Source organism: Ixodes scapularis, unplaced genomic scaffold (assembly GCF_016920785.2).
Source record: "Ixodes scapularis isolate PalLabHiFi unplaced genomic scaffold, ASM1692078v2 PGA_scaffold2__306_contigs__length_199485367, whole genome shotgun sequence".
NCBI classification, from domain to species: domain Eukaryota; kingdom Metazoa; phylum Arthropoda; class Arachnida; order Ixodida; family Ixodidae; genus Ixodes; species Ixodes scapularis.
The window spans coordinates 129,840,102-129,858,606 of record NW_024609857.1 but is presented as its reverse complement, the minus strand read 5'-3'; the positions used below and the strand labels follow the sequence as shown (position 1 = coordinate 129,858,606).

General features: G+C 43.4%; 1 protein-coding gene across 1 annotated transcript; it reads right to left on the bottom strand.

Annotated features, from left to right (window-relative positions):
- Nucleotides 1-5,221: 5,221 nt before the first annotated feature.
- LOC120850845 (BPTI/Kunitz domain-containing protein-like) lies at nucleotides 5,222-17,960 on the bottom strand. The gene is made up of 5 exons (XM_040223513.1): nucleotides 17,912-17,960; nucleotides 14,201-14,230; nucleotides 12,505-12,705; nucleotides 8,300-8,473; nucleotides 5,222-5,250 (listed from the first exon to the last, which is right to left on the bottom strand). Exons 1-5 carry the CDS (start codon nucleotides 17,958-17,960, stop codon nucleotides 5,222-5,224), a joined length of 483 nt encoding a protein of 160 aa, XP_040079447.1.
- Between the last annotated feature and the right edge of the window lie 545 nt (nucleotides 17,961-18,505).

The following is an 18,505-nucleotide window of genomic DNA, read 5'->3' as shown; positions in this document are numbered from 1 at the left end:
AGTTACGAGCTCGTGTCCAAATCAAACAGCGCTCGGCAAAGGAGTATACAAACGCGAAAAGAAGTGCCAAAACACCAAGATTTAAAGAGGGAGATTATGTGCGGGTCCATAAACCCCCAAGTGTAAGTAAGTGTGAGCTTTAATACTCCCGACCACTGAAAATACAGAAACAGATGTATTCTACGGTGACAGCGCAGAGAAACCATCACACACCAGATACTCCGAAAAAGAAGCACACGCGCTGAATGTAATAGGTAGGAGTCGAGATTACTGACAAGAAAAGTAATGGACGCGGAAAGAGTAGAGCATCTGAAGGACAAGTGTGTAAGTAGTCCTTTTATGGCGCTGTTGACCAAGGAGCTCCAATTTCTATCTAAATGATAGCGTTGAGGGAGAGGGATGACTCGAGGGTTTCCGTTTTCCGTTTCTTTTTTTCGTTTCTTTTTTTTATCTTTTCTCTTTTCCTTTTCTTTTAGTTTGTCTCTCGCCTTTTAATTCATGTATTTTGCGCTATTTCTTCTGGTTATCACGTTCTGCAAAGTCAATCCATACGTTGAAGAGAAGAACGAAGTCGTCAAATACACAAGAGTGTGCTTGTCTTTCTGAGTATCTGGTGTGTGATTGTATCTCTGCGCTGTCACCGTAGGATATAGTTCACCAACTCGCCCAAGCGTCCATCCTATCAAAAAACAGTTGGGTACAGGCACTTTTCGCCTGGAGGACGGACGCAGTTGGAAATGCCTCCAAGGGGGTGACTGTGCCTGATGAATGCACCACTGAAAGAGGTAAACAGTTGTTACGCTCGCTACCCATTCCTGGAGATTAAGAACAGTCAGCCGGGAGAACCGATCTCGGGTAACCAAGGTGAATATTCCGTCGGGTAGAATCGCGAAGCTTTGGCAACGCCATGTCAAATTTCAGGAGCCGCAAACTCGGTTGAGGAACATCGCCTAGGAGTTTCGGCGACGCCATTTCAAATATCAGAAAAAGCCCATCCCGCTGATAAACATCGTTTGGAAGCTTCGGCGACGCCAATACAAATTACTATTTGACCAGATTCTGTTGAAGCACAACGTGAGGAATTTTTGACGTCGCCGGTACAAGTGTCACAATATGAAAGTCCTGTTGTTAGACATCGACTGGAAGATTCTACGGCGCCTACAGGCTAAAGAAACGATGCGGACGGACGGATCTCGCAGAGAGCCCTCGACAAGAGAACTACGGCGTCCCGCCCGTTTCCAAAACTTCCATATGAAATAGCTATATTTCGCTTAGTTGTTTTGTTTGTGGCCGGGGGGGGGGGGGGGGCGGGGGGATGATGTTGTTTTCAGTTTTTATGCTGGCAACGGTGTATATAACGTAACATCATCTGGAAACAATTCACTAACATAAAAAGTCAATTTTAGTTCAACGTTCGAAGGGTTGGACGGACTTTTCTTCGTGTCCTCAGAACACCACAGGCTTGGAATTATTTTGTTTTATAATGGCAAGCCGAACTCCCCTCCGCCTCACATTAGCGTTCTTGCCTGACGGGAAGCGGAAGAGTTGTTTGTCGTTTTCTGACCTTAATCTGCATGATCTACAACAAGTACAAAAAGCTATGGAGAGAAAAAGTCTCCCGTTGTATGAAGATACAATGTGCGGCGTGCGAAGAGGGCGCTCGCGAAGATTGCCCATGGTGTATATTTCAAATGTTCCGAGTGCAAAAACTGGGGTGGAAAAGCGAGTGAGTTGAACATGAATACGTAAAATCTAAAATGAATTTTCCTGCCAAAAATTAACGTTGTTGATAAATGAGAGAACGTGGTTCTCTTTTGCTTGTCCTTTGTGTTTTATTTTTTCAATTTAAAGTGAGAACTGGGCTGTCCTTTTATTTTGACACTGTGTCTCATTTTGCTCCCTTAGCTGTCTCGTTTACACCTGGGGTTGGTGCGAAATGAGACATCTGTGACTTTTATTAATGCGGCTTTTCATCGGTACAGCGTCGGCACCGACGACGATAACAAAGTTTCTTGTCGGCGCGAGCTCGACAGCACGAGAATAAACAGAGCGCTTTCACCAAAGCTAGGAGTCGGTCGCTCTATCTCTTCCGTTCTCAACAACCAACGCGCTACAAATTGGTGACCCCGGCGTTTTCCGCTGCCCGGGGAGTGGCAATGGCTCGGCCTTTCGGTCGAATATGCGGGAGGAATATATTCCATGGTCCCCGCATCCGGAGCCCCCTCCTCCGCCACCGTGTCTGCCACTTCCGCGTCCGGCGTCTCCCAGCAACGCGCTGCGACCGCCTCGCTCGCCCCACGTGCTCGACAAGTAAACGCAGGCATTTTCAGCACATGCCGCAACCCTGGTGTCGCCCCGGCAGCCGTGTCCGTCTGTGTAGCGCTGTGCTGGCCTGGCACGGTAGCCTGCTGCCAAGCTGCGTGGGGCGTGCCGCACCACTCCACGCTGGGGCATTGCAAGACACGGCTCGCCACACTGTCCGAACAAGGCATGTCGCTGACAACCAGGGACTCCACATTGTTGAGACGCCAGTCATTTTCTCGTCGCTATTCGCTCGGCTAGTCAGCTCCGGGGATGACATTGCATCTGCCCCACATCTGATCGCCATCTGTCCTCGTACCCGAAGACAAACGCTCTGAGCCGCCATGGAGCCGGACCTACAGCACGAACGGATCGATGTCCTCACTCTCTGTTGCCCCACTGCCTTAATCAACACCAATTATCCTGCCCGCAGTGGCGTAGCCGGGAGGAGGGGTGGGTTATGGAGCTTTGACACCCCCCTTCCCTTTTCACAAATCCATCTGACCCTATAATATACATATGCATTTTAACCAGCACTCCCCCCCCCCCCCCCCCCTCCGTATCCCAAGTCATAGACATCCTAGACACCTCCGTCCCACTGAAATAAATTTCTGCCGACGCCACTGCCTGCACGGCTTCCGAACGCTGTCCATCACAGTTCTCTGCCATGTCGCTGTACTGTGTCTTTTGCAATCAACCTCCTATACTCCTCCTGCTCCTCCTAACTCAAAGCAACGGCGACACCATCACCCTTTGCGTTTACAACCGTTCATCACTCCGTCGCCTGCAGCCTACAAGCATGCAGGCGACAGCACTAAAGAGGTAGCTTCGTAACGATCCATCTGTTCAGCGTCGGCATTGACAACGGCTTCAAAGACTTGTCTGCGCAAGCTGAACGGCACGAGACTAGAACGTTTTCACTGAAGCTCGAAGTCGGTCCTACCATCTCTTCCGCCCTCAACAACGAACGCGCTGCAATTGTCAGTGAATATATTAATGCAAAAACATTAACTGTCCCATGGAGCGAACCGGCGTTATCAGCTTTTGAAGCCCCGCAAAACGGCACCAAGATTGGCGGTCCCTAAATTCCGCTGTCTCATAGAGCAAAGCCCATGCACCGAACTGAAAAAAAAAAAATCCCATTGGCTGCGACGACTCATATAAGATGCTTCGTCGCGGAAGCCTCCGGGCCGCTACATGTCAAAACAATGCGCCTCGGAAAAAAATAAATAAATAAATAAATAAAGCACACAAAAAAGCCCAGCAACTAAGATGCATGGTCATGGAAGCCGTGGAGCCGAGGGAGGCGCCGCGCCTGCGCAGTGGGGGAGCGTGATGTCACCGTCGGAGTGCCGTGTGCAAAAGGAAGGCGTGGCGCGCTGCTTGAAGGAATGCGCTGCGTGTAACGAATGCTTCCGCATTTTTACACGAAGGCAGTTTTAAAACTCTACCCTAGCTATTTTTTTTACTTTCCTCAATGTCAAGACAGCAAACAAATTGCTAATTTGTTCCTTAATTTGCAGTAACAAAATATAGCATAGACTTGAAAATTGTCTTGTTTTGCATTGGAAATATACGCCAAACAGAAAAACAAGGACAAGAAGATCAATGACAGACAGGAAAGGGCGTAACTTTCAAGTGAAATGTGTCAGAATAAACATATAAAAATTGGAAAACTGCCAATGCGCAAAACGAATGTACTTAAAAACCCCAAGAAATTTTTCAATTTGTATATAGGTATTTTAATAAATTTCAGTTAAAAGTTACGCCGTGTCCTCTGTGCCACTAATCTTTTTGTCCCGCTTATTGCTTTTCCCTTGTTCTTTTTTTCTTTTTTGCGTAGATTCCTAGTATGAATCAGAACGAACTAGACCAACTCCCAGCCTTAATGCAGTCTCATTTTACTCCGACTTTCCCTACCCTTCAGCTGGCGCTGTGAGGGTGCATGTTTTTGTAGCGGGGCTGGTGTAGGCCTTCCGTGCTACCGCTACTATTTCGCTTGACCTTAAAAGATCGATTTTATTAGCGACCCTTCAGTGTACTAGAAATATTTCATTACTGTTCTTTTTTTTTGGTGGGGGGGGGGGGGAAGCAATTATTTTGTGAAGCACCCCTCCCCATCTCGGCACTTCTAAAAAACGTTTAGTGGGTGGTTTGTTTTCCTGTAAGTAAAAAAATACTTCTGGCTGTTTACTTCAAACGTAAGCGTCGGTTGTAATAGGAATACTCTAAATAATTCCTAAAATGAAGGCAATATGTGTTCTGAGGACATGTATAGACTTGCTTGGTTGAATGCATTTTATAAACGACCGTGCAAAAAAACGCTATAAACAAACAGGATTTCAAATTCCTAAACTCAGTTGAAAACCGCCAGAATTCCTTTAATTAGTATTGTCCAATTGGCCAGGTATGTGAGAAGAAAAAACAGCGACAAAATGATTAACCTGTAAGACTAGAGTATTTCAAGTTCTTCAACAAATTATTTTATTAATTGTTTTATTTTTTTAACGGCGGCGCTTTTTCATATATTTGTCTTCATTTAATGTTTGATGTTTTGATGCAGAAGCTAAAGATCTTAAAAGTTCACTTACTGTTTGCAAAGTTTGTATAAACATGTTGGAGCGCTATAAGGAAATGCACTGATAATATGAAAGTGCACGTTCTAAATATTGATATGTATTCCCAAAAATACTTCTCAAAACCCTAGTACATTACAAAATACAAAGCACTCGAGGCAAAAATAAAACACATGTTTTATTACTTGTGATATAGACACTGCCGTTATATATTTTATTTAAATTATCTCTCTACTGTAATTTATGGAATAACTATATATCCCTTCCGAGTTTGCGTCAATTTCGTTTGGGACTTTTCAGTTGCGACGGCAGAAATCTATATCATCATCCATAAAGTGGGAGATTTAATTTAATTTCCTGAGCAATGAAAAACCTGTTGAAGAATTAAGAAAGAGTTATAAAGTTACATTGTTTTAGGGGCAAAAACAGGTAGATATGAACATAAATTTCGAAGTACAATCGATGCAATAAAAACTGGTTTTGCAAACAGTAAAGGACTCGTATCCTTCAAGTAAATAATCTTTACATTAAATAACCCAAACTTTATAGCATCTTTTCACTGTCGTTTCAATGAATCTAAACCTTAAAGGGGAAAAAAAACATTCCGGGAGCTTATTTTTTTAGAGTATGGGAGGCGCCAATAAAATAAATAAAGACGTCATTCCAGAGCCCCTTTGTGTCCGAGCAGCCAACGCTACCGGCTAATGGGACCAATCAAACAGCCTTGGAAGCGCAAGTAAATGAGTATTTCCTTTTTATGGTTGATTGAGAGATAATAGAACACGTACAGAAACATGACGAACACCATGATGGTGCTCTTTTTGCACTGTGTGATAAGTCTCATCAGCTCATAGCGTCGGCTGCGCCTCGACCTTCGGTGAAAAGAACTACAGTCATTTTGGGGTAATGTTAAAACAACCCGTCCTGAGTTTACGCACAGTGTAGAAAGAGATGCTACGATAAGCCGCTCGTCTGGAGTGAGCTCCTGAGATCCTGCACGTTTTGGTTCTGTACTCGGGGTGGCGGGGTAGAAACAAGTTGATTTATCAGATGTGAAGTGGTCTTTTATGATGCCGTGTCCTCACCACTCTTCGGCCAAACAGGCAGAGGGCTATCAGAGACCGCAGAAGCGCGAATTATGTTACAGAACGTGCTCCTCCCTTTCGCGCTCTTTCCGTGCAAGAAATAACGACGGTAGATTTCACTACTTAAACATCATTCCGATCGGCCTGGCGTTCGAGGGCCACCTTGTGAGATAGATTTTTAGCTCATAAATTAGAGGAATAAAAATTTTGTAAGGTTTATGTTGAATAACGTAACAGCGCACAACAAGAGAAACACTCGCTCACACAGACACACCAAAAAATATACATTCACTCGGCGCTGACTCAGAACTCATGGATTTGTATTGTCTCCTTCTATGCAAAAAGACCCACCTCCTCTTTTTCTATGTCCTAAGAACAAGGTGACGACCTCAAAAGCAAATTACAAAAAGAGAACTTTTGGTTAAATACTCCTGCTCCCTTTGTGAGAGAGTTAAAGATGGCCTGCTGACACACTTGTCAATGTGTCCTTTGATGCTTGCAGCCTCGATAATCTCCCTGGTGGGCTGATTGGGGCTCCTTCCCAGCACGCTGCAGTTGCTCAAACAAGCCGGACACCCACAGTCCCTACATTGCACTCCCAAATGTCCAGAGTTGGGGTTGACGACGTTGTTGGCATGCTCCCGAAGACGGTCATTCAGACACTGACCAGTTTGTCCTATGTACACTCGCCCACAGGAAAGTGGGAAGGAATAAATTACTCCCAGACAGGGACCAAATTAGGTTCGGTGCTTTTTGGTGCAACTTACAGCGTTATTTGAAGTCGAATTTACCTTTTTACACACGCTGTAGAGCTGTTTTGGGGCTGAAAAAACTACATCTACGTTAACGCTATTCGCTTGCCTCTTAAGGCTATAGGGGAACTTATACATGCATGGTATTACCACCGGTCTTCTTGGCTTGTCCCTGGGGTTTCGATTCACGCCATCATCTTGCTTGATCTCTTTAAGGAGCCTTTCAACGACCGACGTCAATAAGAAATCAGGGTATTCTGCGGACTTAAACACTGCGACTTGCAAATTGAAGCTCTTTTCAATTGTGTGCGTGCACGATTTGGTGATTGAATTCTTTAGCCGCATCCTCACGACGCTTCTCTTCACTAGTTTGGAGTGCGCTGAGTGGAATGGAAGGAGCGGCTTTTTTCCTCTAGGCTCATAAGACCAGCATACATGCCGTGCTGGGAAGGAGCCCCAATCAGCTCACCAAGGAGATTATCGAGGCAGCAAGCATCGATGGACACATTGACAACTGTGTTAGCAGGCCATCTTTAACTCTCCACAAAGGAAGCTGGAATATTTAACAAAAAGTTCTCTTAGGCACCAGCAGTGAGAATTCTTTATGATTCTTTACTTTTTGAATTTTTAATATTGATTTTTAAATAATTCTTAAATTTATTTTGTGTTTTTTTTGTAATTTGCATTTGAGGCCGTCATATTGTTCTTAGGACATAGACAAAGGGGAGGTGGGTTTTTTTTTTTGCATAGAAGAAGAAGGACAATACAAATCCATGAGTTGTGAGTCAGCACCGAGTGAGTGTATATTTTTCTGCTGTGTCTGTGTAAGCGAGTGTTTCTCTTGTTGTGCGCTGTCACGTTATTCAACATGAACTCCCAACTCGCCCAGTCAGCAGTCTTATCAACTTGTAAGGTTTACGTATCTTTTGCTAATGTGCTTATTTTTTCCAATGAGCAGAAACTGAATTCACTTACCTGCGACTACCAATCAATTGAGAACAATTTGATTACAAAAAGTGTTATCTTAATTCGCAGAAAAGTATTTAAAGGGGTGGAAATTATACGTGTCCTAGTCCCCATACTTCTATCAGGCGCGGCGGACATTAGGTGAGGGAATAATTTGTTAAGTCAAGAAACTATGTAAATCTGCGATTATTATCTTTAATTATGTTTCTAGGGCTCCTGCTGCAACTGTAGTATTGACGGAAAATACTATTGGGAGGGGGGGGGGGGGAGGCGAGACCAACTTTTGAAAATTTGAAAAGTATAACGATTTTTGATACATTGACCGATAAATCTTCACGTTTCTTTGTCCGACCTAAAAATTGCACGCAAAAAGAGCGTCGGAAGCCCTGCCCTTAACGGCGCTTAAAAGAGGGACGTAGTCGTTTCAGTGGCGTCTTCACTTGTGTCGTTCAATTTCCCTCGAAGAACACGCTGCCAAGATAGTGACCTTCAGATATTTGATCCAAAACTTAAAATTATTTCGAGAACTCGTCTTCGACGGAAAAAGAGGCCTCAAAATTATAGAAATGCAAATCGATACGAAATGAGACAAGGATTGTATTTGTAACTGTATACGTACCACTGCACTTTGCTTGGCATTCTTCCTTGGTTAGAAAATTGTTGTTATTTCCTAACATTCCCCCGTAGTAAAACGCAGTGCAGTTAGCCGTTTCGGTATCAAAATACCATCGTGGGTGGAGAGCTCTTCCTGGTCCGTCATCCATTTCGAGCGAGCAAGGTGGCTTCGGAGCATCTTGTGGAATAATAATTCGTGAATTTCATTTCGATAAACGTCCCAATATTATGTTTCTACGCATATGTTACTCTCTAGTTGGTATTGAGCTTGACTAAGTGAATGAAAACATATATTTTTTATGGGTAATTTGACGCTCTCGCCCTCTGGCGTCAACTTAATTTGATATAAAACATGTTTTCTAAATTCTGGGAAAATATTACGGCCTCATTTCTTACACCAGTATAGTTTTTACTGAATACTACAGTAATTGATATATTTCGTGCGCGGCGGAGTTTGGTGTTCAGGTGGCTACACACAAAGGAACGGCGTTGAAAACCCATTTGCCTCGTCCTTCGTGTTAGAAATGCTGTCCTGAAAGATTAAGGTTTTCAGCTGTCGTGGTGTGTTCTGGTTCAGAATCTTCTTGAGCAAAGAGCGTGTACTAAAAAAAGTTATAGTGCTCTTTCTCGAGTGCGTCATCCTTTAGTAGCTGTATCGAAAGGTACAATTTTATTTTGTTTTATTTTCAGCCGTCTCGGGCGTCCATTCGCCTCAACAAATATTTATTTTTTACAGCGGAGCTGTTAAGGGCTCGTTTCTCTGTGATCGTGTCCCCCGCAAAGAAATGAAAACACCGAACTCTGGACACCTACCGCCATCTATGAGTGACGGCGGCAAGCCACGTATCTGGATGCCGCCGTCGCTCACAGATGGTGGCAGCCTTTCCATTCTGGCTTGCCGACTTGCGGCTGGCCCTTACGTTCCATAGTACAGGTCCGCTGGGCTTCCTTCTTCACCAGAGTGGAAAGGTTGAATTTTTTTTTTTCTTACACGTCAGTCTATTGTTTTTATCCGGGACAATACTACGCGGCTTTTTAGTCTTGAAAATAGAACCGTTTCATGAAGTGTTGAAGGGCGCGAAAGGTAAATACGAATTATAAGAGCAGTGAAAGCATAGAACAGAAGTTTCTTCCTACGAATTGATTTTCGTCATGGCATCAGATTGGTAGAAATTACCAGCGACGCTTTTCATACTCTGCGTGGCGGGGTAAAGTGTTGTATTGAAGCATACCTTGTGCACTTTTTTTCCTATCTCACTTGCGATTAGATTTGGGTATATTCGTTATTCAACCGCGGTCTGGTGTTTGCATCATGCTGCGCTGCTTGGTATACCTACCTAAGCACAAAAAATTATGCTTAAATGTTTTATAATTATGACCAAGTATGATGCTAATAGTCCCAGGAGAGAGGGAACAAAGGGGACAAAGGACAAACACAGCTATGGGTGACTGGTGCGCGACCGAAAAAATCCGCCTGGTCGTGGTATCGAACCAGGGGCCTCTCCATTTCCAGTCATTCTTCTCCAGCGTGCTTGAACCTTTGTAATAATTGCATTATAATCATATCCTTAAAATGCAGGCAGTTCACCCTTCGTCGACTTAAACTGGTGGAAACTGATAAACCCCGTTTGCTCTACTGACGTCTAACTCCTGGTTAGCTCAGTCGAGAGCGCTCCACCGGTAATGTAGAGGTCCCTGAGGCCTGGTTCGATACCAGAACCAGGCGGAACTTCTGGGTCCCCCACCAGTCACCTAGCTGTGATTGGAAATTTGTGTTTGTCCTTTGTCCCCTTTGTCCTTTGTCCCCTTTTTCTCCTGGGATTATTATATTCATTCTTGTCCAGCTCGCTTGCACCTTTGAATTAATTGCAATATTATCATGACCAGGTATGCCTTTTAAATGCTTTGTGTGCTTGTGCATTGCCTTCTTTGGGTTATTAACGCTTTATATTACATTGGTTACGCGTATGTCGACAGTACAAACACAACGCCTCAATCTTTCATAACACGCGCACACCTATGCGCAACAAGCGTAACGATTTCCTTCACCAATACGAGCAGAAAAATAACAACGTCCGGAATTGACGCAAAATTTGTGGTTTAGAGTGTTAAAGGGCCGTCAAATTATACGCCAGCTAACTCTAAACCGATACGTCTTAGCCAATGCACGAAAAGGTTTCGCTTTCCATCAATCCGTTGCGCGCTTCCCTGTTTACCACCGGCCCAGAGCAGTGGTTCTGTCAACCGCCAGCGATTTTTCGGTCACTGGCGTGCAAAGCATACAAATTGGAATTCCTGAGGTTTTATTTTCGTGCGTCCTTTACGTTCTGTGCTAGCGTGTGTCGCTAGCTACGTCAGTTATGTGCACCGTACACTCCAGTTGGCTTGTCGTAAAAGAGAGATGTGTATGCATAAACAAGTCGAGAAAGAAAGACAGAATTTTACTCGGACTTCGCGCATCTCCCGGCTGGGGGAACTGTCGCTTTAGTGTCCTCACGCAGGCGCAGTCGCTCGCCGAGCATTCTTCAAAACGTAATCACGCATAAAAACGGGTTCTCGAGTTCCTAGTGATGTTGCAAAGTCCATGTTCGTAAATGCGAGCGAACCTTCGAGAGACAGACTTGTTGGACGCAATTTAGACGCCTCTCTCTATCACCGGGGCCTTAACTTACCTAGCAGTCAATCTGGACGAAACGACCGCAGGCTTTATAGTAGATAGAAAAAATTATACTTTTATGCAAGATGCAACTGCTGCCTAAACATATTATAACTTTTCTTTTGCGCTCGAGCTTAGCAATTTTAGTTTTTTGCAATACAACGATTAAACACAATCTGAGTTAATATCGAGCCATTGTACGTCACACTCGTAAAGTACCGAAGAAGTGCGATGTCTGCACAGCAAAAAATAAACATTCGATTTACAGGTTGCTTCAGCAAACCTGTGACAAAACGTAAGTAAGCTGTTTCCCGTGTGTTGAACTAACGTAGTATTTTCCAATCGTTTTCAGCAGGTCAGCATAGTCTTGTCATTTGCCAAACTGACTGCATAACGCAAATTGATTATGCAACTTTTTTTTTAAATATTAATTTGAGTGCAAACCTTCCAATACCAAAGTAATCGAGCGTATTAAAGAACATTCCATCGTTTTGTTTCCATCAACGTAGCGCCTTGGTACGTCAATTTCTCTTCAAGCTTTCAAGAAACGCGCGAGCTTTGAAAATATCCAAGTGTCTGACGGCAGAAATATTGCAGTTTGCAAGCAGATTGCCATCTATTTTTTGTTAAGGGCATGAAGCATTTTTTTAAAGAGCCTAGATCAAAAAGTATGTCATAGAACAAACTTAGAACGAAAAAGATACTAATTATAGTGCTATATTTACGGATTAACGGCGCGAGACAAATTTGTAGCTTGGGCCCGCAGTAGCTCGCGGAAGTGGTGCTTGCGCTTATTCGGGAGCTTTCCTTTGGGCTCTAAAAGTCACTTATTAATATTCGTTCATTTTGCAAAAAAAAAAAAAAAAGATTAATGACTAACTTTTTGAACCCAAAGGAAGCTTCTCAGAGAGCGCAAGGACCACGTGATAGACCTGTGCGCCGGTCAGAAAGCGATGGCGGTGGCGCGTCGGAGTGTTCCCTACCGGCGGAGGCGTGGAGAAAGCCGTTCAACCGCTGGCGCGTGCGGCGGCGGCGTGAGTGTCTTGGGGACTTTAGCGGCGGCGCTGAACGGCTTCGGCTTAACTTGCGGTGCCGGCGGTGCAGAGCGGCGGCGCACAGTTCTACCACGTGACGAATGGTAGAACTGTGCGGACACGAACTACAAATTTGTTTCGTGCCGTAAATATAGCTCAGAAATATTTTTTCCGTGGTAAGTTTACTTTATAACATCCTTTTTTTATTATCCAGGCTGTTAAAAAATATTGTTTTTTCCTTTGCTTATGTCCTTGCAAGCGTAATCAAATTAGACATACAAAGGCTGCCTTTATGAAAATAATACTATATGATGTTTCTCAACACCATCTACATATTTTCTACTACAGGGTTCTGGTACAGATTATTACTTATAAAGTTACCTAATAAATTAAAAAAATATTTTAATTACCTAATGGGATGATAAACAATATTACATTGGCTCAACACGTGTCGCCTGCACCAGCTTTATTTAAGTTTTCGCGCACTGTATTGCACCAATAGTTTGATTATATGCTTACTTTTGCAAAATTCGTTGCACTTCTCCAAGCTTTCGAAATAATTTTCGCTTCCATAGCAATCTGTTCCAGGTCCAGACTCGCACGACCCCGTAGTTGGGTTGTATGAAGCATGTTGTCCACTTTTAACTTCACATGTTAGTTCTCCACGATCGAGACAAGACACCCAATTTTCGGTCGTATATATTTCCGTGCCGCTAATTTCTAGAAGATAAGTTTGGGTAAGTAAATAATTAGTTTGGAACAGTTGATTTGGTGGCATTAAAGCGACCCTGATGGACAGAATACTAGCAAAACATCTTAAAAGACGAACACAAAACACTTTCACAAAAAGGTATTTATTTCTAAATTCATTTAAAATTTAAAGGTAAATGAACACACAATTAAAATACAAAGAGAGGTATTGAATTATTTTCAAACACTTCCATATAGATAAAGTTCCCATACCTCAATAAACACCTTAAGATAACCCCCCGTCAGAAAAAAAGGCAATTGCCTAATGTACAATAATATCTAGATGGTACTAAACTTTAGTGCAGTAAAGAAACACACATTTAACAAAAAAAAAATGTATTTGACGTAAGCTAGGTGGCAAAGCTGACCATCTCTTTGGCAGGAGCCAAAGCTCCTTCTAGAGCAAGAAACCCTCCATGTAGTTTAGAAACCCTTAGTTATCTACGAATTGGCACAACGAATCACAGCGAATCTAGCTACCGCTGTCAGTAAACTAAAATCTCAGTAATCGTGAGGAAAATGCTTCATCTTCGTAAACACGATACTATATTGACAAGAACTCAACGACGTGTTGTTAGGAACCTCCGATAACAAGCCATGTCGCTCAAAGAAAAGAAAAAAAAAACGCTCTGGCGAGTCATGAGAATCGTGGATGGCACATATCACATTTTACTTTGTGTTAAATGGCATTGTTGCCATGGACAATAAACAAGCGCTCCTACTAACGCCATGAAGACCAGAGGCTTACAATACCTACGAGCGTTAGTGGCACTCAGAGTACGCAGAGATGTTGAGTTCAAATAATGCATGACAATGTTTGGCGCCCGTTACGACGACCTTCGACAACTGAAGCTCCATAGCAGGTGAAAGTTTCAGAACCAAACCAATTACCAAACACGCTGATAAACATCTCCGTTGTCGCTTTCAAACAACCGACTGGTGACTGCAATTTCAGTGCCCTAGCCTCCGCAACTACGCTTGTGTAATCTACGACGTCGCAGCAACCTGCATCACATCGATCATCCGGTGCAGTGGCTAAAACTCGGCAACCAGCAACGCCAGAACGAGACACTAAACTTCCGCTGGATGTGACGTTGCGCGATATATTTCTGTTATCTTAAAAGAGGTTATGCAACAGCGCATGTTCCACAGCACTCTCTAAACAAACCAACAAAAATTAAAAAAAAACGAAAATCTTCGAATCAAAAAGACATTGAAAGGATGCAAAGGTACTGCTTCGTACAAAAAAACAAAAACAAAACAAAAACGTCGATGTTACAAATGTACAGGTGAGCATTTATCGCAAGAATGCTGATTTAATAATACATTATATCGTTCATGCAAAACGAACGGACACATCGATAAGGTATGGATCCTTAAAAGAAAAGTAGAAAGGCAAAGCACGCCACAGCGAATTATATCACAACCTGAGACAGTTGGTGAAGTGTTAAAATGTCGACTTTACCATCTGCTATTGACGATTGGAACTCATTACCTGACCTCATTGTAAACATGACTGACACTAACAAGTTTGCTGCAGCCGTCAACCTCTTTCTTTCTGAATTACAAGTATAGGTTACAGCGTGTTTTTTATTAACTATTTTTGTTGATGTTTTTATTGTGTTCACTCCCTTGTATAATGCCCCCTGAAGCCCTCAAGGAAAATAAATGATGATGATGATGGTGTTCTTGAGGACGCTCGTATTATAAACACAACAAGCTGTTGACTCGAAGGCACTTTCCGACACTTCACGTCTCCCTTCAAAAAGTGGGAAGGCCGTTTCAGATCATTGATAATTCTACCAAACTTTGTGTTTTGATTAGCGAGGCCGCAACTTCCTAACTCAGGTTCCGGAATCCGCCATATATTACCACGCGCGTCGGCAGCGAGCGCGTGCGTGGCTGAGTGGTTACCGCGCTTGAAGGTCGCGCGGAAGGTCTAGGTTCGATTGCTCAGTCAGCGGACTATCCTTTTATTTATTCTTTCTACATGGCGTTCTCGTAAGTTCGAGAACATTCTCATCTGATCGAGTTCCGAATGTTCTAGGTACCCAAAGTTCTACGCCTAATATTCCAGAACCCCACGAGGATACATAAGGGACTCCGCATGGCAAGCGAAGTCAGTCACGCCCCAGCGTTCGATCCTGCTATTACGCCGACTTTGACACCCGCGACGCTCTGCTGTTATCTTTTGTTTCTTTTTTGTTTTGATCACAAGTTCGCCCTAATAAAGGTTTCAGTTTTCTCAGTTATTCCTTGTTTGTCACCTCGTCATTCGTGGCAATATCATGAAGAACGACCTCGAATTATATGACTGAAAAGGTGAGGGTCTAACATGTCTGGGCTCGCTTTACGTAGGTGTGCCCTTTAAGTCTAAAGACTACGTGCTGTCATTTCTGTTCATAAGACGATCCGACTGGAACCTTTTTTACATATATTGGTTCGACGAGCTCCAGATCCGAGTACAAGGAATCAACCAGGCTCAGTGGCATACCAAACTGGCAAAGGTGAATGTAGTCCACCAACGACAACCCCATGTGTTTAAAAATGATATCTATGGATACACAAGACCTCCAGCACATTTCGAGCTACAAGATGAACCTCCACCAAAGTTTTGCGAAGCTCACCTGATTAGTTATGCAATTCGTACAGCTGTAACTCACGAGCCTCAACAGTCATTGTGTCAAGAAATAATCGAGCCACTCGAGCACCCTAAATAGGTATACGTCGCTCGCACTCGTTCGAAAAGGAAAGGAGCTACCTAAACCTATGGCGACTACAAGAAGTGGTTAACGAAGCAGCAAAAAAGCAAGGTACCCGCTTCCTACACAGGGCAAGTCCTGCCAAATTTCAGAAGGGGGGGCCATGTTATCCATGTTCGACTGTGTCAAGTGTACCATCAATTATATGTAACAAGCCACTGCAGTGGTCCTGAAAGGGAACGCAATGAAAATATTGCATAAAGTGACACGAATGTCATTTGAAACTTAGCAGCGCCAGCGATATTCCAACGAACGATGGGAACAAGAGTAGCTAGCAGACAAGAAGTAAGCCCCTATCAAGACGATGTTATTATCACTGGAGCAAGCAAATATGAACATAATAAACGTTTGAACCAAGTACTGTCTAGGCTCGACAGCACCGGCTAATTATCAATAGACATGCAAGTTTACATTACGCGAAGCTCGATTGCTAGGATGCAGAGTTGAGGCAGCAGGGGTTCATGCAAGGGCCGACAACGTTTAGGCGATCGCAGACGCTTCAGTGCTAGCAGGTAAGACCAAGCTTCACGCCTTTTGGGGTTGCCAGAATTTTATGCTTGCTTTCTTGAAAACAGATATGGAGTCGCCGTATGAGCGTGCAAGCTTCCTGGAAACACGTTTCTCTGTCACATAAGCAACAGTCAGCAGGATGCATTCTGAAACCTCAATGATTTTCTCAAGGAATGGTACTTGGACACAATGATGAGACTAAGCCACAGCTGCTTTTCTCTGATGCGGCACCTTAGGGCATATGAGCTAGGCAGCGGATGAAACGTATTCTCATCTATATATAAGAGGGACGCCCAAGCAGCGCCAAGACTACATCGTCACGGCCCTTCTTTAATGGGTTTGCTATTTCCGGCTACACCAATCACGCACAAAAAAGAAATGCAGGGTGGCGTCGCATTCACTGTGCCTGGTTGGATTGGTTGGTTATAGCAGACGCACAAATGCCATGAGTGCCGTGACAATGCAATTCTAGGGCTAGCTTTATTGGCTCCAGCGGATAGTAGCCACGGCGGCGGTAGAACTTAAAGCGAATCGGAGTACCGTACTCAGCCTCGTGGCAGGCCCGTAGCCAGGATCTTGTTTTGGCGGAGGGGGGGGGGGGGGGGGGGGGTGCCCATGACAAAAGGCTGCGTGAGGGGGAGGGGGAGAGGAGGCCCCATCAAAATGGAAAATTTCGGGGGAAGGGGGGGGGGTTCCGGGCACCATGGCCCCTCCCCCCCCCCCCCCCCCCCCCCCCTGGCTGCGTGCCTGCCTCGTGGGACACCAGAATCACCCGGCGGGGATAGAATATTAGCTCCGTTTGGATGACCAGATTAGAGAGGGTTCTTTTGAAATTTATTGGATCCACGTGAGAACGTACGGGCAAATTATGCTAAAGTTTCGAAGTTGATAAAGAAAGACGTGGGAGACATCATGGAAAGCTTTTCAGACATTGAAAAATTTGCATTGAGTGCATGTTTGTAAATTTCGGTGACGTGAAGATTATTTCTCAGTTTTATTTATTTGTCAATATCTCGATCTCAATGACGTGAGAATTACGGGCGAATGTGAGGAGCTGAGTTTCAGGTGAAATTTTCGAAAACCACGTTGCAATGCGTCAAAAAATATAATTTGAATCGAGAAAGTTAACCAGTTGGCAGTAAATTTTGAATGAAATGATGGTTAAGCAGGAGGGAACGAAAGTTGAACGGATTTTGTTCATCTCGAGTATTGGGAAGAGGAATCACCTTCCACACCTTCCAGTCGCTTGTTTCTGCTCTCTGTTAAAGTGATTGAGAACATAATTCAGACAAAGTTATGTCAGACTACGTCTTATGGTTTTCCGTTGACTTGAAATTGATATCAGCGATTCCTGCTACCGAAGACCTTTTAATATGTTTAATTATGCTAGCAATTCTGTCACAATATATAATAAAAGGATACAATGGGCAAAATATATTCTTCGAAGTTTGAATAAACTCTATTTAAACCAACTGTAATAATAATCGATTTATTGAATTATCCGAAATCCCATGGACGAGGAATCTAAAATTCAAATCGAATTACCCGAACAGTCATAATTTGAGTCGAACTCAAAACACACATATTCTCACACCCCTATAAAATATTAATTTTGAATCCTCAGCAATCTAAATCCAGCATTAACAAACTCTTTTGTGTTGTCATTTCGAACAAAATATTACCCACTGAATAAATTCTAGCGGCTTATTGTAAGCATCCATCGCAGATATGACAACCAGCCTCCCAGGACCAGAAACTGTAAAACACATTTTGCAGCTCGCTTCATGCCGCGAACGACGAACGTCGACGTAAAAATAATTTCAAGTTCAATTCCAGTTACACGTAATTATTTTTTACATAATGCATGCATGAGAATAAGGTGTCTATGCCTTGAAATAGCTTACCTAGTGCAATCCAAGCGACTCCGAAATATAGGAAGCAAACAGCGCGCATTTTAGTGGTGTAATGCTCTCGCTCCAAAATAAATGTTAATGGACCGGTGTTGTAATGCTGCTTATATACAGCGATGGTTGTGTAGTATGACGACAGCAATAATCAAATGTCAGGCTTTCGAAAAAAATCACATGAGCAATGCCCACGCATTGCTATCAACTGCGGAAATAAATGAATGACGTACAGAGAGCAAAGGCCCCTCTATACGTCATTCATTTATTTTCTCAGTTGGTAGCAATGCGTGGGCATTGCTTATGTGAATGTTTTCGAAAGCCTGACATTTGATTATTACCGTCGTCATCCGTACTTCGCAAAAACTTAAAAACGTAATGACTTTCATGTTGCTTTTTAATGTTTTTTTTTGTTCTTTTTTGTTTTTTGCGAATGGATAGTTCAGTTATTATGTGCTAGTACCGTAACTTTCCGTTTATAGTAGGGAGTTTTAGAGAAGAGTTTTTGCGCCTCCGATACGGTAAGATGGGTTCTCTGGTACAAACTGCGCATATGCGAGTCTTCTGTGCTAGCGCATGTGCAATTCATACCGG

Excerpts from the sequence above, each read along its gene's own strand:
- LOC120850845 (XM_040223513.1), bottom strand. The coding sequence starts at position 17,960 with ATGCGCGCTGTTTGCTTCCTATATTTCGGAGTCGCTTGGATTGCACTA. Across the intron at positions 14,231-17,911 it reads AGTCGCTTGGATTGCACTAG|GTAATGAGTTCCAATCGTCA; the intron begins GTAAGCTATTTC and ends CAATGAGGTCAG. Across the intron at positions 12,706-14,200 it reads CCAATCGTCAATAGCAGATG|AAATTAGCGGCACGGAAATA; the intron begins GTAAAGTCGACA and ends CTTATCTTCTAG.